Here is a 13972-nt window from a genome sequence, read left to right as displayed (position 1 = left end):
TACAAAAATGGTTTCCCAGCATTTAAGGCCCAGTACTGACCATCTCAGGTCAAAAGCTATATTAAGGAAAGAGCACATGACAGGCACTACTGGGATTATTGGGCTACTGTGGAAAATGAGCTGCAGAACAATGGAACTGAGAGCTATGAGGACAGGCACAAGAGCTTTAAAAAAAAAAAAATCAGTGAGACTAATGTTTACAAGACTTATTTTGGTGCTCCATACAGATAAAGATTTCTACAAGAAATTGAAATGTGTGCAACGGTTTAGAACTTTAAAGCTTGTACGTACCAAAATGAAACCAGTTCTCAAATATCTGGCTTGCAGGCCTTCATTGAACTCCATAACCTTAAACAGTTTGTGAACTAATCTTTGCTTATAATTACCAAAGCCACATATGACCCACACCAATTTATGGATGTGTTTATCAGCCATATCTTTAACAACAGCTCATGGATACACTAAACACATTAGGGTCCAAGTTATGTTTTCTTTTGTTTTGTTGGCGGGGTGAATTTCTTCCAAGCACCTAATTATCTCAATTGCATACAAACAAATCAACTGCCCACCCACTTTTCAAATGACAATATTGAGAGTCCAAACACGAATAGCAAATAAGTTACCAAGGCCTACTGCTACCCAGATGAACAGTCTTTCGAATATTGAAATAAAATGAAAAGCTATACAAGACTATAGGAATGTGGCTATAATGTGCCCCACAACCGGACCAGTGGTACACCTGACTTTATGCACACTAATGAAAATATGAAATGATGTACAAAAATTAAAAACAAAGCAACACCGAGTATAAAGCATTCTGGTATAGCCAGAATCACATAGGGATGGGGCTTCTACTCACATGCCTCAGTTTCCTCCATCTTTTAAGGGAAGAATAACATGAAAAGAATGAAATGAGGGAAATGAAACCAAACATTCTATTTATAAAAGCAACTAGATGTAGGGTAAGAATGAAGTGACTTAACTTTCATGAAGCATCTATTTCTAAACGATGGCAAATAAACAAATACACTGGCATATTAACATTAACACAGAAATCTGCTATTGCTGAATGCCTGGTCAATCCCCAGAGAAATGTCTAAATTCATACAAGATTTAAACTGCAGATTTGGTCAAAATGGTCAACAGAGCTTAATGTGCTAAGAACGACATTAATTCTCTCTTGTAAATTTCCATGGTATCTTAGGAGCCACCATTACCCTTAGGGAAGATATAAAAATCTAAAATAATGTTAAATCAAAACACTTTAAATACTGTGTGTGTGTGTGTGTGTGTGTGTCCCTTGCCATCCATAATGGATATATAATCGGGACCCCTAGCAGGAAAACCCACAAAGGCCTATTTCTCCAACAAAAGCCAAATCAGACTGAAATGAATCACAAGCTATTTGTTTTTTCTTTTATTTATAGGAACAGACCTTCTATCCCAGGTTCCTCAAGATAAGCCACCAAAAACTGCACCTGACAGACCCGTGGAGCAGCCATCCTCAGAGCCGGATCATTGCAGAGACAGAGGAAGAAGGACAGAGGAAGGGAGGGAGGAAGGGAGAGCGCAGTGAGGCAGGCTCCGGAGCACTTGTCAACAATCCTCCCCTGTACGTAATAAGCAAGCGGCAGTGCAGATTCCGCGCGGCAATAGGACAGCCGAACACCAGCGGGGGCCAAGGGGGAGGGGAGACAGTCGGGAGAGAAGATTATTTATGTGCCTGGAAGAGAATTGAACACTGAAAAGGAGGGGGCATCTGGCTGACTTTCCCCCTCCCCGCTTTTTACCATTTTGATGAATTAAAATGAGAAAAGGCAAAAGAAACTAGCTTTCCATCCTGCTATTTCCATGACCTGCAATGCAGACAAATCAAAATTACAGAATTTCTGGCATGAGGTGGGGGAGGGGACGTTGGCGAGGGGCATTCACAATTTAATTGTACGGACTTTTGTGTCCAAGGAATGGCCTGTTGTACAGTGCACTAACCGCCCCTCGCTTCTGCACACACCCATTTCCAACAACAGTAGGAAACAGGGCAATGTTTCAATAGTATCCCTTTTTAATATCATAATCTGTGTCATTCAGCACTTGGCTTTTATTTATTTTTGTTTGTTTTTTTGGCTGGGAACCCTGGGCAGCTCTCCAGACAGACTGCAGAAATCTCTCTTCACATGCTCCTCCTCCACCTCCTCCCTCCCCCTTCCTGCAATTCCAGCCACCACGGGAGCTTCATTACTTATGAAGTGACCGAATGGGCAGGCATGGGCCACTGCCAGCACAGGACACCCCTCCCCCAGCCCTGCCTAGGCCCCTCCCCAGGCACATAAATTGATCTAATCTAATCAAGCTGAAGCTGTTTTCCCTCATTGTTTCTTGATCTTTCACAAAACAGGCTCTGTAGCCTGGCAGCTGCTGAGAGGGGTGAAAAAGGCAGGCATCCAACTGGCCTCCAGTAGCTGGAGGGAGGGAGTGTGTGTGTGTGTGTGTGTGTGTGTCTGTCTGTCTGTCTGTCTGTCTGTCTGTCTTTTTTTATTTTCAACGTCATTTATTTCCTTTGAAGCTTTTGAGCTTCATCTGACAATGCTGATGTGCAGAATACACGCTTTACACTACCCACATGCTTCTCTTTATGTCCTTCCAAGAAAGGTAAAGATGGTGTCTAAAAGCAGGAGCGGAGCACTGAATTGAAGTTCACACTCAAGGACTGGAACACCCCAGCCTAAGAAGTTGACTCTGTTTTTCTTACCTTTCTGGGCTCTTAAAATATAGTCATAATTTAATTGCAAATGGTAAAGGCAGATACTAGCTTTCCCTGGGGTATGATGCCTGACAGTTACCATGGTCATTTCTTAGATCACCTAAGAAATTTCCTGCATTTCAGCACTTCCTGAAGAGGGAAGTGACAATCTCCTCTGAAGCCTGTAATACCCACATATGGAATGGTGCGAATCTATTGTATAAATGATAAAGCTGTGGCTTAGAATAGTCTGGTTTCCAACCACACTCCAAGTTACCATGTCTCTTTAGACAGGGGGGCCATTCAAGAATCTCCCCACCCCTGTTTCCCTCTTTGCAGGGCTCCTCTAGGCTCTTCAATACTGAAAGCACCCACTGCAGAAAACTGGAAAGAAGATGGGCAAGATACTTTGGTGATGACCAGTTCTGGGGAAAGTGCAATAGAGGAAACCTATCACACATACAGTTGGAGAGAAATGAAGTTTCAGAATCTAGTTTCCCTTAATACTCCCCAAGATCTAAGATGGCCTTAGCTCACCATCTTGTCCAAACTGGAACTGAACTGACAATTCTCCTGTCACACATCCTGAGTAGTGGAAGACTAGATACAAGAACATTCCTGGCTATAAAGTTTTACAAATATGAGTCTTCCATGAGCTTTGGTATCTGTAAGGAATCTCCCAACAGTGTCAAAGGATGCCTACACCCTAATGATCCTTTTGACCAATTTCTTGTAATGATCCTGTCACCTAGGTGTGATTTATTAAAACAAGATCCAAAAAGGTGGAAAAAAGGATACACTGGGCTAATATTTGACTTTTATTAATATATAATATAAGATATTAATATATAATAACCAAATATACTAAAACCATTGTTATTATTAAAATCAGGTACACGGACAATTGCATGTAATTATTTGTTTAGATTTTTATTTTACTAAGCTTTAGTGCACTGGCTCTCTACCAAGCAGGATTATGTATACACAAGCCTACCAAATGGCCTTGATAATTCTTAAAATGCCAAAGAGGGGAGGGAGGCCTGCACATACTGGGTAATACATGCAGTTGTGCTGATAACCAATGTGGCATCGGGGCCATCCCATACAATAACATAATAATACCAATAATTGTAGTAACTCAAAAGAGTGATCCACATTGAGTGACAAATTTCATACAGCTAACTTGTTTGTTCGTGCTAATAAAATACCACTAGAATCAACTAAACTAAAAAGCATTCATAGTGGGGAAATGAGTCAGAAGAGATAATACTCAATGTCTAACCTTAACTATAACCCTCTGTTTCCCTTTCCCATTGGATCAAATGGTGGTCATTAATGAGGTAGTACCCTTAAGTGGGCATCACAACAATGTAGTCTAGAGTACAGAACAGAAGGCCAGATTAAAAAATGCCAGGGCTCTTTGCAAAATGGGATAATTTGAAAATTAAAGATGCCTCTATGCAGTTGTAGAGTATTAGAGAGAGAATCTAGTCTGGTGAGGTATTTCTCTAAGGATAGTACAAGCAGAACAAGACTGCATGTTCCAGTCCCAGTGTCCTTACTGGCTGAGTAGGCTTAGAGCAAGTCACAGGAACACGGCCTACTAAGCAGAACAAGATAGAAAGGGTCTATAATCTTATGTTGTATTATTAATTAGCTTCCAAAAATCAAGTGTCCCAAAGCTTTTTAAACATTGCCTGCTCTGAACAACATCGAAAAGACCAAGAGACCAAAACTGTAATTGAAAGAACAAAACAGGTAGGTAATGGTGACACAGCGTTGGTCCCAGCATTCGGGAGGAAGAGGCAGGTAAACACGTGTTAGGGGTTAAAGCAAAGCCTACAAAAGCCTACAGAGCTGAGTTTCCAGGAAAGCTAAAGCCATACAGCCATGAGTGGGAGGGCCGCCAGGCAAACATTAGAGGAATGGCTTCCGCTGTGGTGATGGCCTCCCTGTAGAGAACATGACCTCCCAAGGGATGATTCTCTCCTTCTCCAGGATACATAGGAGAGGAAATACTAGATCACGTATATGGTATAGAAGCCCACTTAGGGTGGGTATGAAATGCAAGGACACTATAAAATCACCAAAGCCATGCACAAACAGCAGTCTTTATGTTGGCTGCTCCACTGTCAGCTCATAGGCAGAAAAGCACGAATGAGAGAAGGCTGTTCCTTCAAGAAACAGCACCACTGACGGCATCCTGATCAAGATTCAACAGAGAAGCATCCCAATAAATACATTTTGATTGAAGAAGGGTATGGCTGGGAGATTGATTTTTTTTTTTTTTTTTTTTGGTTTTTCAAGACAGGGTTTCTCTTTATAGCCCTGGCAGTCCTGGAACTCACTTTGTAGACCAGGTTGGCCTCGAACTCAGAAATCCCCCTGCCTCTGCCTCCCCAGTGCTGGGATTAAAGGCGTGCGCCACCACGCCCGGTGAGATCGATTTTAAAATATCTGAAAAGCACTCAACTGATTTTAAGAGGTAAACAAAAAAAAAAAAAAAAAAAAAAAAAAAAAACACATAAAGTTAAAGATGGGAGTGGTCAATCTTTTGAAAGTATGTACTTATACAACACTGAGAAACACATTTGGAGGGCTGCTGGCAGAAAGAGAAATGCAGGAACTTTGAACTTAAGGAACAACGAACATATGAAACTTACAGTGAAATATTGTTTAAGAAGGAGCGTCATCTGGTTCTTTTAACTTGATTCGCTCATACACAGCTAGTATCGTTCTAAACTAGTAAACCAGCTAGCACAATGGCTCAGGGGATGAAAGTACTTGCAATGGAAGACTAACAGCCTGACCCCATAGTGGAAAGGGAATAGACAGAGAAAGCTGATCTCTGATCTGTATATCTGACTGCATACTTGCACATATTCAAATCAAGAGTGTATACTTAATAATGTAAAAATGGGCTTCTAGAGTAAAAATGGATGCCAACAAGTGAGAGACTTCAGTAATGTTATATTTAGAAGTTTATATGTCAGAAAGCAACAATATATTTACAAGAGCTTCAACACAGTTTGTAACTATTGCTGGTATTTAGTGCACACTGCCTATTATCTCTCTTTGGGTCCCCATTGTAAACTTTGAGACCTTCCTTTACTCCCAGGCCACATCAAGATGGCTTCTAAACCCATTCATAATGAAAATCACTTTTTAGGTTATTAACTTGGTAACACCTGGACCAAGAGGTAGTGCAGCACTCACACTCGGTTTTCTGCATTGCACGGGATTAGGGAGATGAACACACCATACAGCCTTGGTTCTTTGACAGAGACTTCACAAGGACCTTCCATGCATTCATCCAAAGGGGAAAAAAAAAAAAGACAACTCCTGGTCCAAAAATACAATGTAGACAATATGCCATATAAATACCAGAAAGTCATTCTCTGCCATACCCAATGAATGGGACAAAGCTAACACCTGTGTGTGTGTGTGTGTGTGTGTGTGTGTGTGTGTGAGTGAGAGAGAGAGAGAGAGAGAGAGAGAGAGAGTGTGAGAGAGAGAGAGAGAGAGAGAGAGAGAGAGAGAGAGAGAGAGAGAGATTGTTAGTTTACCATCTGGGTCCTGGGGATCAGGCCCAGGTCTGCATGTATATATGTGTGCCATTTGTACTCAGTGCACTTACTTGGAAATCAGAAACAAATCGTCAGTACCCATGTAAGTGCAACTAGAGCTACCATGTGAGTGGTTGTTGGGAACCAAACCAGCGTCCTTTTATCTACAAGAAAAAAGTGTTCCTCTCTGGGGGCAGAGGATAAGTACAAGGCCAGTCTGCTCTTCAGTGCTGGACTCAGGACAGCCAAGCCCACCCAAGAAAAACCACAAGTGTTCTAAACCATAGAGCAATGTCTCAAGACCCACAAAACCCAAAGCCCTTATGATGCTCAAAAAACTCTGCTTTAGAGGTGCTTTGGATCTCAGATTTCCTAATTATGTTTAGCCATCAAAGTCTCCAAATATACTGCAAAATCTGTAAACTTACTGCTACGGATTATTTCTGGTAATCTGATTATTTCTGCTACTAAGAGAATGAAAATTAAGATCCAATGTCAATGTTCATTCCAACACATTCAAAATTTTTGATGTGTTCAATATTGCTTGAGATGGCTAGAATCCAGGAATTCTGGCTTAATATGACTTGACAGATTGTAATGTGGATGACTATAAAGTATACCCTCGTTCAGTTTGAAATAACTGTTCAAAATAGGTCCAAAGGTTTTTTTCTTCCACTGTTTCATATTTACACCATTTGGATATTTTTCCATTCTTTGTTTTTTCCCTCCAAATAAGGTTTCTCCTTCCAAATGAGCAAGCAGAAACCTTTCTCATGCAGCTCAAAGGCAGTTAAACCACTACCACCGCAGGCAGCTCACAGATCTCAAGGGCAAGCAACTGCATACAGCGGTAGGAGCACCTGCTAATTCGGACCACCTTCTATGCTCGTAGGACAGTCCTTCCTTACCCACGCCATGGAGGAGAGCCTGCAAGGGGAAAGTAAAGGTGGCCGGGTCAAAGCCATAGCTCTTAGTATTAGAATGGATCCTGATTTCAAGGTACTGACATCCAGAACCTTGGAACGGTGCACACCTGGTCTTCAATTCTTTCCAAGTGGTCTGCTCCTGCGTGCAGCTGCCTCAACCCTAATCACCTTCTGCAGGGTGTGCTTTCTACTAAGACGTCAAAGGAATCCTCACCGATTCTGAGACTGACACTCCTGAGAGAGAGAAAAATTACTACTTTACTTTTAGAAATAGAAAAACAACAGGAGCCAAACATATAGGGCTTTCTGCTGCAGAAAGATTATGTCTGGAGTGAAGGAGATCCTGTAGGGCTTCTCTTAGTGTTGCCATGCCCTGTTTAAAGTCCATGGGAAACTACAACAGCCTATCCAGGCAGAAGGACAAAAGGATTCCCATGAGGAAAGAAGGTAAGGGTCACTTTTCCAGGAAAAGAACCAGGACGGGCTGAGGTGCTTGCAGAGGATGGAGATAATGCAGAATGAAGAGAAGAAGTAGTTATAAATACCATCTATGAACCATGTGAGCAGTTGCAGAAATGAGCTCTCTTTTTTTTCTTGGTTTTTCGAGACAGGGTTTCTCTGTATAGCCCTGGCTGTCCTGGAACTCACTTTGTAGACCAGGTTGGCCTCGAACTCAGAAATCCGACTGCCTCTACCTCTCGAGTGCTGGGATTAAAGGCATGCCCCACCACGCCCGGCAGAAATGAGCATTTTAACTGACTCTCCTGCTTCCACTGGATTCCATTAAGAATACATTTTTACATATTTGTATTTTCTTTCAATTTCTTTAACATCAATTAAAATCATATTTGTGTTTGAGATACTAAAAGGATGCTGCTCCCCAAGAACCTATTGTAAATTTAAAATAAGCATCTGTGGTTTTACAAGAAATGTTGTTAGGCGTTATTATGACCTGGTTATTGTTTGGGAATTGAATTTAGTGAAAATAATCTATGATATAAGGAGATATAACTGTGTGTCGAGTGGTGAATGACAAGGGGTGGATAGCAATTCTAGGTTGTCAATTTGACTTTATCTGGAATGAACTATAACCAGACAGAAATGGTGGTCACACTCGTGTTCCAGATCTCTAGGCTGGAATAGACACAGGGTTTTAATCCAGATCATGAGGTAGGATGACACACTTTTGATCAGGATCTTGACGGGATTGACACGCACTGCACTTTTAAGCCAGATCTTGAGGTACACTCCTTCTAAATGGCCTGTACTCCATCCAGTAGCCAGACTGAACCCAGCCAAATAGATTCAGCTGTACCTGTCTTTGATACAAGGCACAGTTTGGGATTACAAAGACGGCTCCTTAACATACATCAGCTCAAATAAGTAAGAGCAGATTACTCCTCAAACACTATTCCTAAACTTCACTGTTCTGCACAGAGAGGCTAAGAAACTGGACTTATGTGCACACTATTGTCCACTACCAAGACCAACCACTTGATGGCAATCTTAACCTATTCCCTTGGAAGACTTCTACACAAGCAAGGAGAGCCTGGGAAGGCTAGCAGAGCAGAACATTTGTGGGGTGCATAGTGTAGAAGGGGCTAGAAAGGCTATCTCCACATAGTCGAGATGTGCAGCACGTGGTGAGAATGAGAGGAGGAAGCAGGCAAACAGGAGATGCTAGCCTCCCACTGGAGTCCAACCCTACCTCTGCAGGAACTGGTAGGAGATGCATGTCTCTCAAACAGTTCAAAAAAATAGAAACCTAAGGCATCACAGTGCTTTCACATGACATTTCTCAGAACAACTTAAGGATCGACAGGGACAGCGACAAGCAACAATCAATTGACAGCACACTTCCACTAGTATCAGAACACTTCCAGGAATCAAAAGGTAGAGGTGCAAGTTTAAAATTACCGTAAGACTTTAAAGAAGCAAATCCTATGAGCACTTTGGGACAAGGCTTTCTTTCTAGTGTGCTTGTTTTGTAAGAACTGGGAAGATAGCCCTATCTATGACTAAGGCTGCCTGCCACCATGCCCAGTGACCTCTGTAACCCCATGGACCCAACTCTCAACAAGCTGTCTTCTGACTTTCACATGTTCACCACAGCATACAACGTCCCATCCCACACAAATAAAATGCATAAAACTCTTCTAATAAAGTAGAGTACATAGTAACCCACTCTGTACAAGCCAAAGTCCCGTGCAGAATGGGTAAATTTCCCTCATAGTTAGAACACCATGAGATCGTGCCCACGAGTGTGGCGCATCAGACTGTCTTCTAGCAAAGCTAGACCCAAAGACTTGTGCAGTATTAAAGAAGGCGGCAAGATGCAATCCCACGGGGGGTGGGGGGGACCACCTCTTTGGGAACAGTGGTGGCACAATACTAAAAACTGAATCAGCTTCTTGTATCTATTAGACAAGCAGTCCACATCCCTTCGAGACCCCCAGGTTGGCAAACCCTTAAGATCTACTGCTTGAGTCTGCCAAGTATCTAGGATTGCAGCATGGGCATGTGTCCCTGTGACAAAATAAAATAGCTTTTCACTAGATTCATTACTAAGTATGAGTCCTTTGAAAATTCTCCCAAGTCATGGAAGAAACAAAAGAAATAATAAATGAATGGGTTTTATTTAAGGAGAGAGCTTCAGATCTCCCAAGAGCCGAATCAGTAGTGAGACACAAAGCATGAAATGATACACTCATAGAAATGGGGGACATGTGGAGGAAGTGGCCCACTCTGCAGATTTATCCTCAGGGCTGGCCGGACACAGATGACCCTTCTCTTAAGCAGAAGTGGTAAACTACTAAGCTACTCATGTTCCTATCATCCTCCCAGCTTCCTCAGATGAGACAGCTATAAAGTTTTGTGAACTTTGGGAGGAAGGGTATGGGGGTGGGGGGCATGCCAAGAGGATAGATGAAATTTTGGCAGCAAAATAGATTAAGAAATGAATTGTAAATTAAGGGGTTTATACATACCTAGTATTACTAGATACTTTAAAATATCGGTAATCACTCTGCTAGCTTCAAAGATACACCGTATGTAGGACTTCTAACATTCATGTAGCTTAGAAATAAAAACGTATTTTCAACTGGTGGCGGGGTAGATAGAGCATTTCCACAAAGACTGCAACACTACAGAAGTTCACTGTGCTAAACAATATTTATAGCACCATCAATATACATATTAGAGTTTAAAACATGAAATGTGTTAAATTTAAAAACACATGTGGCCTTATCATTTCACAAGAATGAACACTAATAAGCAGATCCTATTACTCAAATTCCTACTCCTGTGTAGGAATCAAGAACTTTCTAGTGATCCTAGGGGTCTTTTGCCCTTTACACATGGTTTAAACTTAGAAAATGGCCATTAAGCCCTACTAAAATGGCTACTAAACGAAATCACTATAGATATAGAAGTGCTTCCTCGTCCCAAAAGCCCAACATAGGATTCTCATGGTCAAGACTACAGATTTTTCCTTTCAAGGCCACCACATGAATCCTTCTGCACATACTGTACAACACAGAGAGGTACTCAACCATCCTGCCTTCTACATTAGCTTTCTTTACCTATGAATCGGTTTTTCCCCACTTAAGATAGAATGACTTCATCCAAATAAGAACTTTGAAAAGTATAAACATCTTGCTACCTTATCATCAGGAAAGTGTCACATAAGCACAGAAGAAAACACAACTTAGACAATGAACTCCTGCTGTAATCTGCCCCTGTGTCCTACCAGACTGTAATGGAAGGCAGTTTGCATCTCTTTCTGCCGCTAATGTTACCATTCTGTACTGTCCGTGGTACAGGATTATTGTTAGCCCTAAGGTGAGGCAGGAAACTGTCTTCTTCCCAACATAAAGAAGCCAATCAACAAGAAGGCCTCCAAATTAGTTAGTCAGTGTTCTAGCTCCAGCATCCTGCTTTGTATCCATCTGCTAAAGGATCAACTCTTCAAGGCCAGGATCCAGATCATAGGTCTTTATGTAAACAAATTAGCAGACAAGGGTCTTACCGTGTGGCATCTAAAAACTCCCCTCATCCCCCAGGTGGCCGTGCATGCACAGACCATGAAAACGATGACATCATCAGCAAGGACACCCCTCACAAAGGTCAAGCACAAGGCGGGCTGAGAGTGTTGGACACTAGGTCTAAGGCAGGATATAACACATTAACCTACATAGGCAGTGCCACCTGCAAATGCTCCATGAAATACCTCCTTCTGAGCAGCCAGAATGGGGACAACTTGGCACTGTTGTCATTTAAATTGGGTTTCTAGGTTCTAGTATGTCTTCAGTTTCTAGGTTCTAGTATGTCTTCAGTTTGATCCGTTCTTTCAAATTAAGCTCCTCATCAAGGCTCAAGATTCCTGTTTTAAAATATTGAGACAGACCTACATACCGCTAAAAAGATCTCTGCTACCAATTAATCTCCCTCACCCACAGCCCAAACACATATACCAGTCATGGAAATCTGTCCTGGCAGCTACTCTCCAGTAGAGCTCAATTTCAAGTCCCAGCCTCTGTCACTGACAGCATCAGTTGTACTCTTTGATTAGAAGGCCTAACTCATCTCAAGGACCCCCCTCTGCAAGGTCTTCAATGCAGCCTTTCCATGGTTGTTGAAAAATGGGCCCTCAACAACAACTGCCTCCCTGCTAGCCATATTCACTCCAGGTTCCTATGTGGACTTCTGACCTAATTATTCTATAGGAATCTCTTTTGGTTTTTTGCTTCACTCATTTTGTACCAGCTAATGTTCCATGAGAGTGAAAGACATTCCAAGGCAATTCAACTTGGGCATCATGGTTAGACACACAATTTCATCAGAAAAGTAGTGACATCAGGAGTGGTGGTACATGCCTGTGACCCCAGCACTCAAGACAGTAAGGCAGAAGATTGTCCATCTGAATAAAGCGTGCGCCAGACTGATGGGAAAGGCCCGTGCACTTGAAACTACACACCTCACGGTGGCTGATGACCTTAAAGGACTATGACCAAAGCAGAGGAGGGTAAAGAACCAAAAACTAGGTTTATGGCTTCTATGATTGAATTAGAGAACCATGGTCACTTTAGTAAATACTTACCTCTCCATTCCTGAGGCACTTCTCCTAATTAACAATTCCAGCTACATCATTAAAAGCCTGGTCGAAAAAAATTAGAAAGGACACCAAGGGAGAGAACCACAGGCAACACAGGATGAGCAAAATGGCACATGGGATATGAAAGGGAGACTAGGAGAACACAGGAGATAAGAGGCAGGCGGGACAAGGAATCACTGTAATGTTTTCAAAATGCAATCTGACTATTTAATAACTTGTGTACTAAATATTTTTTGTTATTAAAAAAGAGGAACTACTTGCTATTTATCTGAGTGGTAAATTAATTAAATAGGAGTCTACTCCAAAAAGGCTGAGCTTGAATCCTGGAAGTACCAGGCTTGAGCTGGGTAAGCAAACTGCTACTCCATTCTTAAGGTACAGTTTTCCTCATCCATTTTATTCTCATTTATTCTGATGGTTTGAGTGCACAAACCACAGCTACAGGCTTCCAACACTAACTGTGAAATATGAAGAACAGCTTAACTATTACATTCCTGCCTGCTGTACATCTAAAGAAAGAAATACAGCTTCCATTAAATCTACTCAAAATTGTTTTGCTGGCCAAAAGGGCTTGCTGATCTGAGATGACATTTATAGGGAGCAAATGAAATTCAAATGCAGCTAATAGCTCCCCTCTCTTACTGTGTAATTATGTGTACTTGTTATTTGTGTAGCATGTTATTATTTAAATGTTCCTAATTTTAGCCCCCGGCAGGCCCAAGGGCCTTGAGAGATTGGCCAAGGTTCGCATCCCCAGAAGCTTTCTCAATAACCCGTCATTTCATTACAGACAGGGAACGGGGTAGAATATACAAGCAAGGAAGCAGAAGGCTTGCCACCAGCAGATCTCTACACTGCCACACCCATCCACCCAGCTCCAGCAAGAAACTGCAATAATGACGTTAAGTCCTACAGTCAATCCACACCACTGATGAAACAGCTCATGGGCTTCCTTAACAAGGCAAAGGCTTGCAGGCCTTGTCACTTCTGGAGCACAAAAGTAAGATGGAAGGTGCACATAATTTTATGACATAAAAAGGAGATCTATGATATCTTGTGCCCATTTGCATTATTATAGGCCCTGTAGAAGTGGAAGGCTGAGATCAGCCACTCAAACACAGGCTCACATGTTAGCTCTCTGTATTAACAGCAGACATCCACCCAACTCCTTCACACAAATGCTGGGGGCAAAGGACTAATCATGCGAGTATTTAGTGGAAGTCTTTAAAGAAAATTAAGTCAACCATATACCACTTTCAATGTGAAACTAACACTATTTTTTGGTTTTTTAATTTTTCTAAGAAAGTCCTATAGAAGAAGCAATAGGCTGGAAACATCTTTGTTTTTAAATGACAGGAGAAAAGGCAGGAGCAATAGTGCTGCGGTTATCAGCCCTGACTATTCTTCCAAAAAAATCTAGGTTCAAGTTCCAGCATCCACACAGAAAGTCATCACTATGTGTGACTTCAGTTCTACAGGATCTGACACCCTCTCACACACATACATGCAGATAGAACACCAATGCGCATAAGTTTTTTTAAAAACTTAAAGAGGACAAAAGCATTAAAAATAATAATAAAAAAAATGGCCAAGTGGAAATAAAGCATGCTGTGTTCAACATAATTTC

At 41.7% G+C, this 13972-nt stretch overlaps 1 protein-coding gene across 7 annotated transcripts in view; it reads right to left on the bottom strand.

Annotated features, from left to right (window-relative positions):
- Positions 1 to 13972, bottom strand: part of Jarid2 (jumonji, AT rich interactive domain 2) — a 190870-nt gene that overhangs the window by 79328 nt on the left and 97570 nt on the right. Inside the window, exon 1 of one of the 7 annotated variants that reach the window (XM_006516858.4) lies at positions 1436 to 10944. The exons of 5 other annotated variants lie outside the window; for them this stretch is intronic. In XM_006516858.4, the coding sequence (XP_006516921.1) occupies positions 1436 to 1502 (67 nt within the window). In that variant the 5' untranslated portion in view covers positions 1503 to 10944. Of the gene's footprint in view, positions 1 to 1435; positions 10945 to 13972 lie in introns of those variants that run through there. One more of the 7 variants, XM_006516860.3, reaches the window with a different exon arrangement.

The sequence above is a fragment of the Mus musculus genome, chromosome 13 (assembly GCF_000001635.26).
Source record: "Mus musculus strain C57BL/6J chromosome 13, GRCm38.p6 C57BL/6J".
NCBI classification, from domain to species: Eukaryota; Metazoa; Chordata; class Mammalia; order Rodentia; family Muridae; genus Mus; species Mus musculus.
Note: the sequence above shows the minus strand (reverse complement) of the source record. Positions and strands in the feature narration are given on the sequence as shown.